This window comes from Capsicum annuum, chromosome 1, assembly GCF_002878395.1.
Source record: "Capsicum annuum cultivar UCD-10X-F1 chromosome 1, UCD10Xv1.1, whole genome shotgun sequence".
NCBI classification, from domain to species: Eukaryota; Viridiplantae; Streptophyta; class Magnoliopsida; order Solanales; family Solanaceae; genus Capsicum; species Capsicum annuum.
Window position 1 is genome coordinate 12,876,829 of NC_061111.1, and position 15,411 is coordinate 12,892,239.

A 15,411-nucleotide genomic window follows, 5' to 3' on the forward strand; every position below is an offset into this window, starting at 1 on the left:
GCTTCTTTTTTTCAATATCAAATCAAATAAACCACAAGTCAATTTGATTACTACCACAAGTCAAATATTATGCTTCTATCTGTTATTTTAGGGTGATGTAGTGCTGATCGATGAGGCGTGAATGATAAATTGGAGGTTTGGAGGCAAATCCTTGAGTTTAAGGGGTTCGGGTTGAGTAGGTCCAAGACGGAGTATTTGAAATGCAAGTTTAGTGACTTAGGGCAGGAGGACGATGTGGTGGTGAGGTTGGACTCCCAGAATGTTTGTAAGAGGGGTATATTAAGTATATTGGGTCTATGATTTAGGGGAATAGTGAGATTGATGGGGATGTCGCTAACCGTATTGGAGCAGGTTGGATAAAGTGGAGGCTCGCTTCGGGAGTGTTGTGTGATAAGTTTGTGCTCCTTAAACTTAAAGGCAAATTCTATAGAGTGGTGGTAGTCCGTCCGGCCATGTTGTATTGAGTGGAGTGGTGGCCAGTTAAGCACTCCCACATCCAAAAATTAAAGGTGATGGAAATGAGGATGTTGCGTTGGATGTGTGGGCTTATTTGAGGGGACGGGGTTAGGAATAAGATTATCCAGGAGAAGATGGGAGTGGCTTCGGTGGAGGACAAGATGCAGGAAGAAAGGCTGAGATAGTTTGGACATGTGATAAGGAGGGACGCGGATGCACCAGTTCGTAAGTGTGAGAGGCTTGCGTTGGATGGCTTCAGGAGGAGTAAAGGTAGGCCGAAAAAATACTGGGGGGTGATTAGACATGACATGGAGCAGCTGCAGCTTACTGAAGACATGACCTTAGATAGGAAGGTGTGGAGGTCGCGGATAAGGGTAGAAGGATAGCGGGAGGGTATGGGTTGTAGCAAGCCGTCAGGAGGAATCTTGTGTAGCCGGTTTGTGAGCATTTGTTACTTCGAGGTGGGTGCCCCATTCATAATTTCTTAGTTCCTATTTTCTTATTTCGTGTTACCTTATCGCTCGTATTTCGTATTTCTCTTATTTATATTTTATTATTTCTTACGTCTTTTCTGTTATGTCATACATTCCCTTGTTTACTATTCTTTATCTTGAGCCGAGGGTCTATCGGAAACAACCTCTCTACTTCTTTGGAGGTAGCGGTATAGATTGCGTACATCTTACCTTCCCCAAATCCTACTTTGTGGGAATACACTGAGTTTGTTGTTGTTGTATTTGATTTGATTTGGTGGCTTCATTTTTCAATTGTACTTGTAAATACCTAATTATAGTTATAGGTGGCAGCATTTCACTTAATATGACCTTCATATATTCACACCAAATGTATTTAAAAGTTTACCCCACCGAGTGATCATTTGATTGGAGAACAAGTTATCCCGCGATTTATCCCAATCAAATATGAAATAAACTTATTCTAAAACTAATTTTAAAACTAATTATTTCTTTATCTTTCGTACCAAATGACTCTTGTTGTTTGGTTGGAAAATAATTATCCCGGGATAATTAATTTCTGAATTAATTATCCCAAAATTATTTGAGATAACTTATCCCACCATTCATATGAAAAAACTTATTCCATCACTATGATATAAATGGCGGGATAAGTTATCTTAATATTAACTAATACCTCCAACCAAACATGGAATAAAATAATCTTCAATACTACTTATTCCTTATACCTCACTCCAACCGAATTATTCAAAATGGCTTTGAGCTTGAAGAAAAGGCAAAAAGCCAATAGGACAATTAGAAAAGTCTGACATGCAATCTAGTTTAGACCAATGTGTAGAGTTGGGCTAAATCTGCAACTGGCCTACCATATCTCAAACCTTACCTTCTTTTCCCAAACTTTTGTTGAACAAATAGCATTGTGTGGTCCAAATTTGGTAAATGAAATGTATCCTTAATGGAGTAACTTAGATGGGTTAGTTTGCAAGTGGTTTATGTATGTTTATTTATGATAGTAAGAGTGCTAATTAGAGAAAAATAACATACATTGCTAGTGGATTCATGTTAGATTGACATGCCTACATAAGTATAATTGTTGATTAACATGATAAGATAGGTTAATAAAAGAGATCCATAATTTTATTGAATTTTAAACTATTTTTTTAAATTAATACTTCTTTCGTTTACAAAAGAATGATCTATTTTGATTAGACACAAAGTTAAGAAAATAAAAAAAAAATTTAAATCTTGTAGCTATAAACTAAAGTTGCACCAAATGTACCAAAATGTCATTTAATCTTATGATCTTAAACATGTCACGTGAAAAGTTTAAATTAAATTATATCGAAAAAAAAGTAGCTCATTCTTTTTTGAAACGGAGAGAGTAATAAATGACAAAACTTACTTTCAAATTTTATTTAGCTATAGATGGCTTCAAAAACGTACAAACTACAAATTGAATAACTAATCTTCAACAACAATAATATACCCAATGTAATTCTCATAAATGAAATTTAGAGAAAATGATGTATACACAACTTTACTCTTATCTTGTAAAGACAAAAATATTATTTTAAATAGATATTCGATTCGAATAACGCTCAATAAAATTAAGTATAGAAAGAAAATGCAATATTAAAGCAGCCATGCCGAACATAATGGAAAAGAACATTAATAGTGAATAGTTAATGTGGTGTGATAATAAAAAGATTATTATACTACTTCCTCCTTTTAAAAAAATGGGTTTCTCTCCACTTGATATGGAGTTTAAATAAAATAAAAAAGTCTTTTTAATTTCGTAGTCTTAAATTAAAGTTATATCAAATATATTAAGATGTTCTTTAATATTATGATCTTAAATATATCACATGAAAAGTTGAAATTAAAGTAATGTAAAAAAAGTCAAGTGTCATTCTTTTAAAAACAAACTAAAAAAGAAATTAAGTCATTCCTTTGACTAAAGAAGCATGGCCGTATCAGCACGGGCCCAATATTAAGATATTTTGATTATATACAATAAGTTAAATTGATGTCAATTTCAATTATTAATTATAAAATAAATAAAAACATATTAACTACTTAATGGTATTTTTCAATGAGCCAAATTATCTCACAAGATAATTATGTATAACTTACTCATATAAATAATAAAATTTGATACATTTTGAAGTTTAGATCTTTAATCTTATGATTAAGATTTGCTATGTTAAGTATAAAATATGGAATAAAAAACGATACATACGACTTGATACCTGTTGAATAAAATAGAGAATAATTGTTGAAAATAATAAAGGGTTATCTAGTAATTGCATATTACATCACATGTGATTTGCAATTAATAACTCAAAATTGAATTATATTCCCCTACTAAGCCGACATAAATATTCTTTGTTTTTATTTTCCTTTTTCTTTTATTTATCAATTTTTTCTTTGAAGTTAAATTAAATTAATATTTAAAATTTAAATTTTAAGGGTTTTGGAAATTATAAAAAAAAAACCTACAAGTTACCATCTTTCATTTTAATTTAAGTTATTTGACTTTGAAACACGATAAAATATACTTTTGTAAATGTTTTATCGAACTTTGTTTTTGTATATGTTCCTTCTATTGAAATGTAGGAGTCGTTTGTTAGAGTATATAAAAATAATTTTAAATAGAATGTATTAGTAATATTTGCACTAATAATGTTTGTATTGGTAATACTGACATTATTTATGCTAACATTATTTGTTATACACTGTTTAATGTGTTGTATTAGAACTTATCTTTTTAATTTTTATATATTTAAATAAAATTTTTAAAAAATTGCATATATATTCTAAGATTCATCCAGGATCTAGCATGGATTCAATATATGTTATTTTTTGTTTCAATTTATCTGACACAAATAGAATTTAGATAATCAATCATACTTTTAATATGTATTTAGATAATTTAAGTTGTTAACTATTGTAATTTATAATATTTTTTATGTAATTTTCAAATAATATACATTACTTTTCTTGTCCAAACTTTTGTGGCATTAATAGTTAATTATATTTTTAAAATAATTTTAGTTTTTAATTATTGTGATTTATAATACTTTTCTTCTATTCCAGTTTAAGTGACACTAATATAATTTCGAGAGTCAATCAAATATTTTATATTTTAGATTTTTTTAAGTTGTTAATTATTGTGATTTATAGTATTTTTTACATATTTTTTTAAAAATATGGCAAATTAAATTATTTCTAGATATCTTAAGTTGTTAACTATTGTAATTTATAATACTTTTTATGTAATTTTTGAATAATATATGTTACTCTCCCTTTCCAGAGTTTCATATCGTCGATAGCCAATTATATTTATTAAATAACTTTAATTTTTAATTATTATAATTTATAATATTTTTTCTATTTCAATTAAGTGACACAATACTTAGATGATCATAATAATTAATTAGGGGTGATATAGTAAAATCACGATTGAAGTTGCGAAGCATAAATGTCTTAAATGACTTACAACAAATAATTAGAAGTGACATAGCAAAATTACTATAAAAAAAAATTCGTAAAAAAATTAAGTGGACCTCATATAAAACGCCAAGTTAATTCTAAACTTCAAGAGTTAATTTATCATTTTTATATCTATCTTACTTTTTTATTAAATATTATTAATTTTTTAATACCTAAATGACTAATAATAATTAATTAGGATGGTATTTAGTAAAACCATGGTTGAAGTAGTTGAAGCAGACATGTCATAAATGTCTATTTTATTTTTAATTAAATATTATTAATCTTTTAATACCTAAATGACTTATAGTAATTAATTAGGGATGATATAGTAAAATCACGTTTGAAGCAGCTGAAGCAGATATGTCATAAATATTTATTTTATCTTTTTTAATTAAATATTATTAATTTTTTAATACCTAAATGACTTATAATAACTAATTAGGGGTGATATAGTAAAATCACGAATTATATATTTTTATTTTTCAATATATAAATAACCTATAGTAATTAACTAGACGTGATATAGTAAAATTAAGGTTAAAGAGGCATGTTATAAATGTCTATTTTATATTTTAATTAAATATTATTAATTTTTTAATATATAAATGACTTATAATAATTAATTAGGGGTGATATATTAAAATTATGGAGTAACAAAAATTTAAATGCGAAATATAGAGAAAAAATTATTTACTTCTAAGAGAGTAAAATAAAAAAGTATATGAAATATTTAATTATACATTTTAATAAGTATGAGCTCCACCATATTCAATAGAACTTTAGTATCGTTGTAATTAAATAGAAAAGGGTGAACTTTTATTTAAGGTCATGGTTGTAATTAAATAAAAGTGGTTGAGCTTTTTCTTTAGATGTGTTGCTAAGGTTCAAAAAGTAAAGCATTAAAGATAACTATGATAAGCAAGTTAATTTTACAAAAAGACCATTATATCCTTAAACATTTTATCAATGCCTTTAAGGTGCCATGTTGAAACCAATGTTTCTATTATATAGAAAAGAAAAGAAAAGAAAAATGGAGGAAGTAATAAACACTACTCAACACTTCTATAATAACTTAATTATAAGGCGTCGTTTGGTATGTGAAATAAAGATTATAAACTTGGGATAAAATTTATGATAACTTTATCTCATATTTGGTGTGAGGTAACCTAGTTTCACGAGTATCCTATCCCACCATTTATATAAAAATGATGAAATAAAATAATCTCATGAGGTATATCATGGATTGGGATACCAAGCGACCCCTAAATATACTCCTTATGTTTTAAATCAAACATTAATTATATCCATGAGCCTTTGATTTAATTTGTAAAATTGTTGTCATGCGATCAGGAGTTTGCGTTTTCAAGTCATGAAACTAGCCTTTAGCAAAACACAAGTAAGGGTGTATATAATAACAGACTCTTGAGGTTTAGCCTTTTCTAAAGCACACATGTAGCAAGAGCTTTTGATTCACCGGACTGCCATTTAGGGGTCGTTTGATTGACAAATAAATTATCTTGAAATTAGTTATCCTATTTAACACCCCGAAAAATGGGTCCCAGAGCGTCACATAGTGCTTGAGGCTACGAGTAGTCCCAAGCTAACCCTTTGAGCCATTTTCATTCAGTTCAACACAAATCAACGGGGTTTCCATAAATAACCCTCAAATATCAACAGAGTAATCATCATCCAAGAATAAAAGAATTTCATAAAGATAACAAAATACGACTTATTAGTCAGCTCCCAACATCTATACTAGTCTGACAAGCCTCTAAGAAAATCAATAAAACCAGCGAGCCATTGAGACATGCCCCAACTGACTCATACTCAGTTATCAAATGTAAACAATTTCGTGAAACCAACATCAGACATCACGTCCACGGAACATGAGGACTCACCACAACAGAGGATGTAGAACAGCGTGCCCGAAGAATCACTGTCGAACCTAGAACTGAGCACCTGAACCTACATTTCGATAAAATGCAGCCCACATCCGAAGATGTGGGTCAGTACCATGGAAAGGAACCGAGTATATGGGGGTGTATGCAGTTGTATAAACATCATCATCATAAATATTTATAAAAAATATGTAGGATGTATGAAAGACTCACATAGCCCGAAGAAAATCATCATAATCATGAGAGGATGAAATAAGTACAATAACACATGTGAGTCATTATATAATTTGTCAATCACTTTCAGTTCATCAAGAATATCAATTCTCATAATGTAAATATCATTTAAATCTTTCGAAAGAATAACTTTCACAATTCCACTTTCAAATCACTTCACTATTCACCATAGACACAAGGAAACACACACACACTGGGAGATCCTATAACCGACATAAACCATGTGAGCTACATGGAGTCCAACATACAACCCACGTTAGGGAGAGCCGTCCTATCCTTTCCATCGGAGTAGGACTATCGATATCAAATCCACACAAACTAGTGATCACTATATAAATCAGCCTTAGGCTCACTCCTACGGGGGCACGTAGTTCTAGAGAAGTAAGGTCGCTTTATACCTCCCACTCGATGCTAAAGATTTCTCCCGGACTTAGCTCAGATCATTTCAAAGACAATCCACAACAAAACAATTTCAGTAATATATAAATATACATCAGGAGCCATCATGTTTCCCATTTATCAAAATCAACTACGTTGTGGATTTCTTTCACACTCGAGTTCAAAACAACTCCATTAAGACCAAAAGGTCAAATCATTCAAAATATCTCAAATATTCAACATCAACGTGCTTATAACACACACTTTCTAAAAAAAACACAACTTTCAATGGGGATTCACGACCCAAATATCAAAATCATGATAAATATCGTTCAAGATTCATGCTTTATATCTCCACATATGTAAGTTCATCTTTCAAAATCATAAACATCAAGATTTCATAATAATCATCATAAGATATGGGTTCATGCTTCAAATTCGTAAAAATTCAAATAAAAATCATGTCTTTGTAAAGAAAATTACTTTTGGGCACAAGAACGAAAGAGAGTTCTTGTTGAAAAATCCCACATACCTTGAATGGTGAACTTTAGATCAATACTCATTTTTGAGATGTTAATCGTGCCTTTGAATGATGGTTCTTAGAGTTCTTGAACTAGGAACTTGGAATCTTGAATAAATTTGCAGAATTAATGGTGAACTTTGGAGGTTCTTGAAGTTGGATGTAGGAGCTTAGGGTTTTCTTTTTGAGGAAATTTGATGAAATATAACATATAATGCTTCTAATTGGCTTTAATATAGGGTTTGAACGGATTTTGGGTGAGGGGGATGACCAAAACGCCCTTAAAAATTAAATAATTCTTGAATCTGTCATTTGGTGGACTGTTTTGATAGTCTGAAGTAGATCAACCATAACGTTTTACTCCGATATCCAAATTGGATGAAAATAATTTCATTAGAAAGAGGACTCTTATATCTTTTCGTTGATATATAGTATCTCACCCAGATTATTGTGTACGAGGAGTTATGATCGTTTGAAGTTGACCCAAAAATTTACTTTTGATAGGCTGAAGTAGATCGACCATAACTTTTTGCTCCGATAGACAAATTGGATAAAACCAATTTCATTGGAAAGAGGACTCGCAGATCTTTCCGTTGATATGTAGTAGATCATCCAGATCATTATGTACAAGGAGTTATGATCATTTAAAGTTGGAGCAAAAATACGCCAGGCCTCAGTACTTTTTCCTGCACGTTTTACTGTTCACTACTATTCACGGTTCGATCGGGATGTTCATAACTCGTCGCTCGGGTGTCCGTTTTGGATGATCCAGATATCATTGTAAAGCTTATTCGATACTCTACGCAATGGTGGGTCATAATCTAAGACATTCCGCACGAAAAAATTTATAATTCATTCTAAAAGATAGATTCCAACACGTTTACGCATAAAATTTCAACGAAAAATTTTCCGGGGTATTACATCCTACCCTTAAGGTGAATAAAAGTAATATGACAATACCAAAATAAGTTATCCTATACTCTGGACTTTGAACTAAAAGTGATGAACAAGCGTCTCAATTAAGTGAGTGTCCTTAAAATTTTAAAAATTACTAATATTTTCGCTCCAACAATTATAGAAGTTGTCTCAACAACTATCAAAGTTGTTCGACAAATTTGCAAAGTTTTTCAATAACTGTGCAAAGTTATTCGACAACTTTGATAGTTGTTGAGACAACTAATACAATTATCGAACAACTATCCCAATTGTTTAAGTGACTTTATCTTTTTTAACCTAATAATATTATGGGACCTACTTGTCCCTTTTTATTAATTAAAAACTTGGGAGCTCTTTCAACTCATTTTTCTCTATAATGTTTTTATCCCAATCAAATATAAAATAAACTAATTCTAGAATTAATGTCAATTATTTATCTCTATTGAGGCCTTAGGGTGCATCCGTTTACTATGTAAGAAACAGCCAAGAAATCATTTTCTCATTTCTGCGGCTAAGGATCACTCACTTGGCCATGACCTGAAAAAGCTTCTCTCTTTTTCCCTTTCCCTAAATCTTTCAATTTGTTCAATCATCCACCACGATAATGTCAATGGCCTTATTCTCATCTCCACCACTTCACTTCCCTGCTCTTTCCTCTTCTAAACATCACACAACTCACAAACTTTATCCTTCTCTCACTTTCAACAAACCCCATCTCTCTTTCTTGGTTTCTCCGAAAGCCATTGATAATGGTTCTGGTGGTACTACTAGTGGTGGTGTAGCTGTTGAGAAGGAGGACAAAGCTGAGGCTGGTGGTGTGAAAGTTGAGGAGTCAAATGAGGCCTCTTTGGGATCCAATGGGTCATCGCCGCCGGTGGTGGTGGCTTCCGCCGGAGCTCCGATGACGGAGGGCGTGAAGATGTTTCAAGATTCGAGATGGGTTGGAGGGACTTGGGATTTGAAGCAGTTTCAGAAAGATGGAGTCACCCATTGGGATTCTGTTATTGATGCTGGTAAATCTTTTTTTTTTCCCCACTGATTTTGACTTGTGTTCTTTTGACATGAATCTTTTTTAGTTCATTTATTTGATTTATGATTACAAATCTGTACTTCAGTTTGACTACATACAAATGTTGTTCCTCTGAGGCCCTGACAGTTGTCAACAACAACATACCCGGTGTATTCTCACAAAAGTGGGGATCTGGGGAGTGTATAGTGTACGCAGTCCATACCACTACCTCAAATGAAGTAGAGAGGCTGTTTCCGATAGACCCCCGAGGCCCTCTGAAAGTTGTAGCTACAATATTTTTTCCTTAGTTTAATAGCATGAAGAATTTATCTAATACTGATATTTGGACTATACAAAGAAGTAAAAAATGCATTGCTAAGAAGTGGTTGCAGTAGTTTTGTCTTTAGTCCATAAGCAGGGGAGCTGTGATGAACACTGATAAAACTAGGAGCAATCTAGAGATAAAACTTTCTAGTCCTTCTGTCCCAACTCAAGTGTCTTAATTTGATTGGACATGGAGTTTAGAAATAAAGAGAGACTTTTGACTTTTGTGGTTTTAAATTAAAGATGTGTGTAGTCCTTTATCTTAAACTTGCCATGTAGAAAGTTGGAATTGGAAAACTTACTAAATATAGAGACACTCTTTTCGGGACAAAGCAATAAGGAAAGTAAGACACTTAAATTGGGACAGAGGTGGTTCGTTATTCAGCCTTCTTCCACGGCGAAGGTTGATTGATTTTGATATTTTTCATCTCTGATAAAATTTTAGTTATATTGCTTTGTTGGGGAGAAATTGTGCTTCGACTTATGGTGGATTGCTATCCAAATGAATGTGACAAGGCAGAATTTGTGTAAATTTGATGCATTAAGCCAGCAAACTATGTGGTCTTTTTCTTAATAAAATGTCGTCACATGTTGCTGTTTTTCTTTCATTTCAATTGCTATGTCTTTAAATTGAGATTATGGTCAGCAACAGTTAACAGTCGGTTCAAAAGCTGTAATACACCATAAAACTTTTAACTTTTCTTTTTTTCTTCCTCGGTATGTACTTACAATAGATGTGATTCTCGATCAGATTCGTAGCTCAATTAAGGTATCTCTTGTTCTAGGCCTCCTTTTTGGGGCATTATATGAAATCGCTTGATTTTATAACAATCGAATGGCTGGCTATTCATCTTACAGAGGTTAGGAGAAGGAAATGGTTGGAAGACAACCCAGAGTCATCAAGTAATGAAGAACCTGTGCTTTTTGACACCTCCATTATTCCTTGGTGGGCATGGATGAAGAGATTTCATCTCCCTGAGGCTGAACTTCTCAATGGTTTGCTCATACCCTATTTCCGGCAGTTGTTTCCAGTTCTCAAATACAAAGCTATAAATATATCTTTACTGAGCAGAACTAATAGAGTGTGTAAATCTTATGCAGGTCGTGCTGCCATGGTTGGTTTCTTTATGGCCTATTTCGTGGATAGCTTGACTGGTGTAGGCCTTGTTGATCAAATGGGCAACTTCTTTTGCAAAACACTATTGTTTGTAGCTGTGGCTGGTGTACTTCTGATCCGCAAGAATGAGGATATAGAAACACTCAAGAAGTTGGTGGAAGAGTCTACTTTTTATGACAAGCAGTGGCAAGCGTCTTGGCAAGATGAGAACTCAAGCAGTTCAAAGGACTCTTGAACACATTTCTCACTTAAGCTTTGATTTTCATATATTTTGAAGATTGCGATTAGGTGATGACACAATGCTAGTCAAAAGAGAGCGTAAAATCTGTATTTGTCATTTTGTTTTGTTCTTAATGTATCTTTTTTCCTGTCTTATTATGTTTTTTGACCACTGATTCTTTTTCTTCTCTCTGTAGTAAACAAAGTCTTAGCTGATCTATGATATTATTTTGTCAGTTTGCATCAGTCATGCTTCAAACTGGAGCCTTTTTGCAGATACTGTAACACTGTTTTGCTTCCAGCGGTCGTTTGGTGGTTTGTTTGAAGGTATTAAATTCTACATAAGTAATAAGTATCACGCTTGTTAGCTGGTTAGGAGGTAAGTTGTTCATGTACAAGATTTGATGGTTAAGCTAACATTTGAGGAAGTTGGTTATATCATAAACAGATGGATATGTTCTCTATAAAGGAAATGTAGTGTAAGCTTAGATAAGAATTCCCAAAAGTTGAATGGAAAAAATTAACATGTAGCTATCAAAGGTCTCGAATTTTCATTCTATTATTAGCTGTCCATAGAAGATACCTTACCAAGCATAGGTTGGTATAGTGGGGTCTAATAGATGAGCAAAGTTGCTCTATTAGTGTTTTGCTGCAAATGAGATCTGCAACAAATATAAAGTGACGCACACAAGAGTGTGGCCTAGCAGTTCAATGAAGTGAGTTGAGCACCATGAAGTTCACGTTTAATTTACAACCTCGACACTAGGTGATTTCATCCCATTTATTCTAGCCTTGGTGGACATGGTACCCGTTGCTAGTGGGAGGTGACTTGTATCCCGTAGAATTAGTCGAGGTTTGCATAAGCTAAATCGGACACTACGGTTATAAAAAACAACTTTTAAAGTGACCGTAGAATCAGTCGAGGTGCGCACAGGCTGAATCGGACACTACAACAACAACAACAAACCCAGTGTATTCCCACATAGTGAGGTCTGGGGAGGGTAAGATGTACGCAGTCCGTACCTCTACCTCTAAAGAAGTAGAAAGACTGTTTCCGATAGACCCCCGGCTCGAGACACGGAATACTAAAGAAATTCATAGTAAAGCATGGAACAAGATGACATAACATAAATATGACACCCATAAGTAATAGTAAACAGAGAAAAGTAAACAGATTCGTAATAAAGCATGAAACAAGGTATCATAACAAGAATAATACCCCCACCAAGTAATTCCCTACATTAGCGACCCAAACTGACTCTAGCCTTCTGCCCTAATTCGCGTCCTCCAGATCTTCCTATCTAGGGTCATGTCCTCAGTGAGCTGTAACTGCTCTATGTCCCGCCTAATCATTTCTCCCCAGTATTTCTTCGGCCTATCCCTACCCCCTAAAACCATCCAAAGCTAGCCTCTCACACCTACGAACCGAGGCATCCATGCCCCTCCTCATCACGTGTCCGAACCATCTCAATCGAACTTCCCGCATCTTATTCTCCACTGGAGTCACACCAACCTTCTCCCTGATAGTCTCATTTCGAACTCTATCCCCCCTAGTCAGCCCACACATCCAACGCAACATCTGCATTTCCGCCACCTTCATTTTTTGAATGTGGGAGTTCTTAACTGGCCAACACTCCGCTCCATACAACATGGCCGGACGGACTGCCACCCTGTAGAAATTGCCTTTAAGCTTGGGCGGCACCTTCTTATCACATAACACCTCCGAAGCGAGCTTTCACTTTATCCATCCCGCCCCAATACGGTGCGAGACATCCTCGTCAATCTCACCGTTACCCTGAATCACGGACCCGAGATACTTGAAACTATCCCTCTTACATACCACCTGTGATTGCAACTTCACTACCACTTCATTTTTCAGCCTCACGTCATTAAACTTGCATTCCAAATACTCTGTCTTGCTTCTACTCAGTCTGAACCCTTTAGACTCAAGAGTTTGTCTCCACACCTCTAATTTATCATTCACACCCCCTCCCCCCGCGTCTCATCAATTAAAACTACATCATCTGCAAAAAGCATACACCAAGGCACCTCTTCTTGAATACGCCGCGTTAACACATCCATCACCAAAGCAAACAAAAAGGGACTAAGAGTAGATCCCTGATGCAATCCTGTCAAGACAGTGAAATGCTCTGAGTCTCCTCCCGCTGTCCTCACCTGAGTTTTAGCTCCATCATACATGTCCTTAATTGCTCTGATATATGCCACCGGGACTCCACTCACCTCCAAGCATCTCCAAAGCACCTCCCTGGGGACTTTGTCGTATGCCTTCTCTAAGTTGATAAACACCATGTGCAGGTCCTTCTTCCTTTCCCTATACTGTTCCACCAGCCTCCGTACTAGGTGAATTGCCTCCGTCGTCTAGCGGCCAGGCATAAATCCAAACTGGTTCTCCGAAATAGATATTATCCGTCTCAGTCTCACCTCGACCACTCTCTCCCAAATCTTCATAGAGTGACTCAATAACTTAATACCCCTATAGTTATTCCAACTCTGAATGTCATCCTTGTTCTTATAAAGAGGGATCATAGTACTCCACCTCCAAGCCTCAGGCATTTTCGCCATCTTAAAAATTTCGTTAAACAATCCAGTCAACCACCTTAAACCAGCCTCGCCAGAAAACTTCCAAAAATTCATAGGTATCTCATCAGGCCCCGTCGTCCTACCCCTTCGCATCCTGCGAACAACCTCTCTAACCTTCTCTACCTTAAAACGTCTACAATAACTAAAATCCCGACACTCCTCTGAGTGCTCCAGCTCCCCTAACACAATAGCTCTATCCCCTTCGTCATTCAAGAGCCTATGAAAATACGATTGCCATCTATTCTTAATGTGGCCGTCTTCCACCAACACTGTACCGTCCTCCTCCTTAATGCACTTCACCTGATCGAGGTCATGACCCTTCCTCTCCCTTGCCTTAGCGAGTCTAAACAATTTTTTACCCCTTCTTTCTCCTTTAACCCCGCATACAAACTCTCAAAAGCTGCCGTCTTAGCCGCCGTAACTGCTAACTTAGCCTCCTTCCTAGTTAACTTGTACTCTTTCCTGTTTACCCGTTTCTCTTCTTCGTCCTTACTCTCAACCAACTTAGCATACGCCCCTTTCTTGGTCTCTACTTTCTTCTTAACCTCTTCATTTCATCACCAATCCCCCCGATGATGCCCGACTCGGCCCCTAGAAACACCCAACACCTCACTAGCATTCTCCCTGATGCACCTAGCCACCCTATCCCATATACTATCCACGTCCCCCCTACACTCCCATACCCTCATTCCTGCCAATTTCTCCCCTATCTCCCACGCATTCACTGGCGTCAAGCCGCCCCACTTAATTCTAGGTCTACACTCCTCACCCATTCTCTTCCTATCCTTCTTTATACCCGAATCCATAACCAAGAGCCTATGCTGGATCGAAAGATTCTCACTCGGGATGACCTTACCGTCCTTACACAACACCCTATCCCATTTCCTAAGCAACAAAAAGTCAATCTGGGTCTTGGCTATTGCGCTTCGGAAGGTGATCAGGTGATCGTCCTTCTTCGGGAAGCCCGAGTTCACCACTACCAGCCCAAAGGACCTCGCAAAATCCAATAGAGTAGCCCCCTCTTCATTTCTTTCCCCAAAACCAAAACCACCATGCATATCACCAAAGCCTCTCGATAACGCCCCGATATACCCATTGAAATCTCCTGCTACAACAATTTTCTTCGAGCTAGGCACACCTCTCACCACCTCATCCAAAGTCTCCCAAAACTGCATCTTCTCCTCCCCATCCAAGCCCACTTGCGGCGCATAAGCACTACACACGTTCAGGGTAAACCCCCCAATGACCAACTTAATAGTCATCAACCTATCGCTGATCCTCTTCACCTTTACTACCTGACCTCTAAGCTCTTCATCTACTAAGATGCCAACTCCATTCCTACGTCTCTCGATCCCAGAGTACCAAAGCTTGTAACCATCCACATCCTTAGCCTTAGACCCTACCCACTTGGTGTAATACCCCGAAAAATTTTTCATTGAAATTTTGTGCGTAAATGTGTTGGGTTCTATCTTCTAGAATGAATTATAAATTTTTCGTGCAGAATGTCTTAGATTATGACCCACCATTGCGTAGAGTATCGAATAAGATTTCCAACGATATGTGGATCATCCAAAACGGACACCCGAGCAACGAGTTATGAACATTCCGATCGAACTGTGAATAGTAGTGAACAGTAAAACGTGCAGGAAAAAGTACTGAGGCCTGGCGTATTTTTTCTCCAACTTTAAACGATCATAACTCCTTGTACATAATGATCTGGGTGATCTACTATATATCAACGGAAAGCTCTGCGA

General features: G+C 35.5%; 1 protein-coding gene across 1 annotated transcript; it reads left to right on the plus strand.

Moving 5' to 3' along the window:
* The first annotated feature begins 8,796 nt into the window (after positions 1-8,796).
* LOC107868485 (light-harvesting complex-like protein 3 isotype 2, chloroplastic) lies at positions 8,797-11,302 on the plus strand. Its single transcript, XM_016715187.2, has 3 exons — positions 8,797-9,400; positions 10,579-10,716; positions 10,822-11,302. The coding sequence occupies exons 1-3, from the start codon at positions 8,992-8,994 to the stop codon at positions 11,070-11,072; spliced, it is 798 nt and encodes a 265-aa protein (XP_016570673.1). The 5' UTR covers positions 8,797-8,991; the 3' UTR covers positions 11,073-11,302.
* The last annotated feature ends 4,109 nt before the right edge of the window (positions 11,303-15,411 follow it).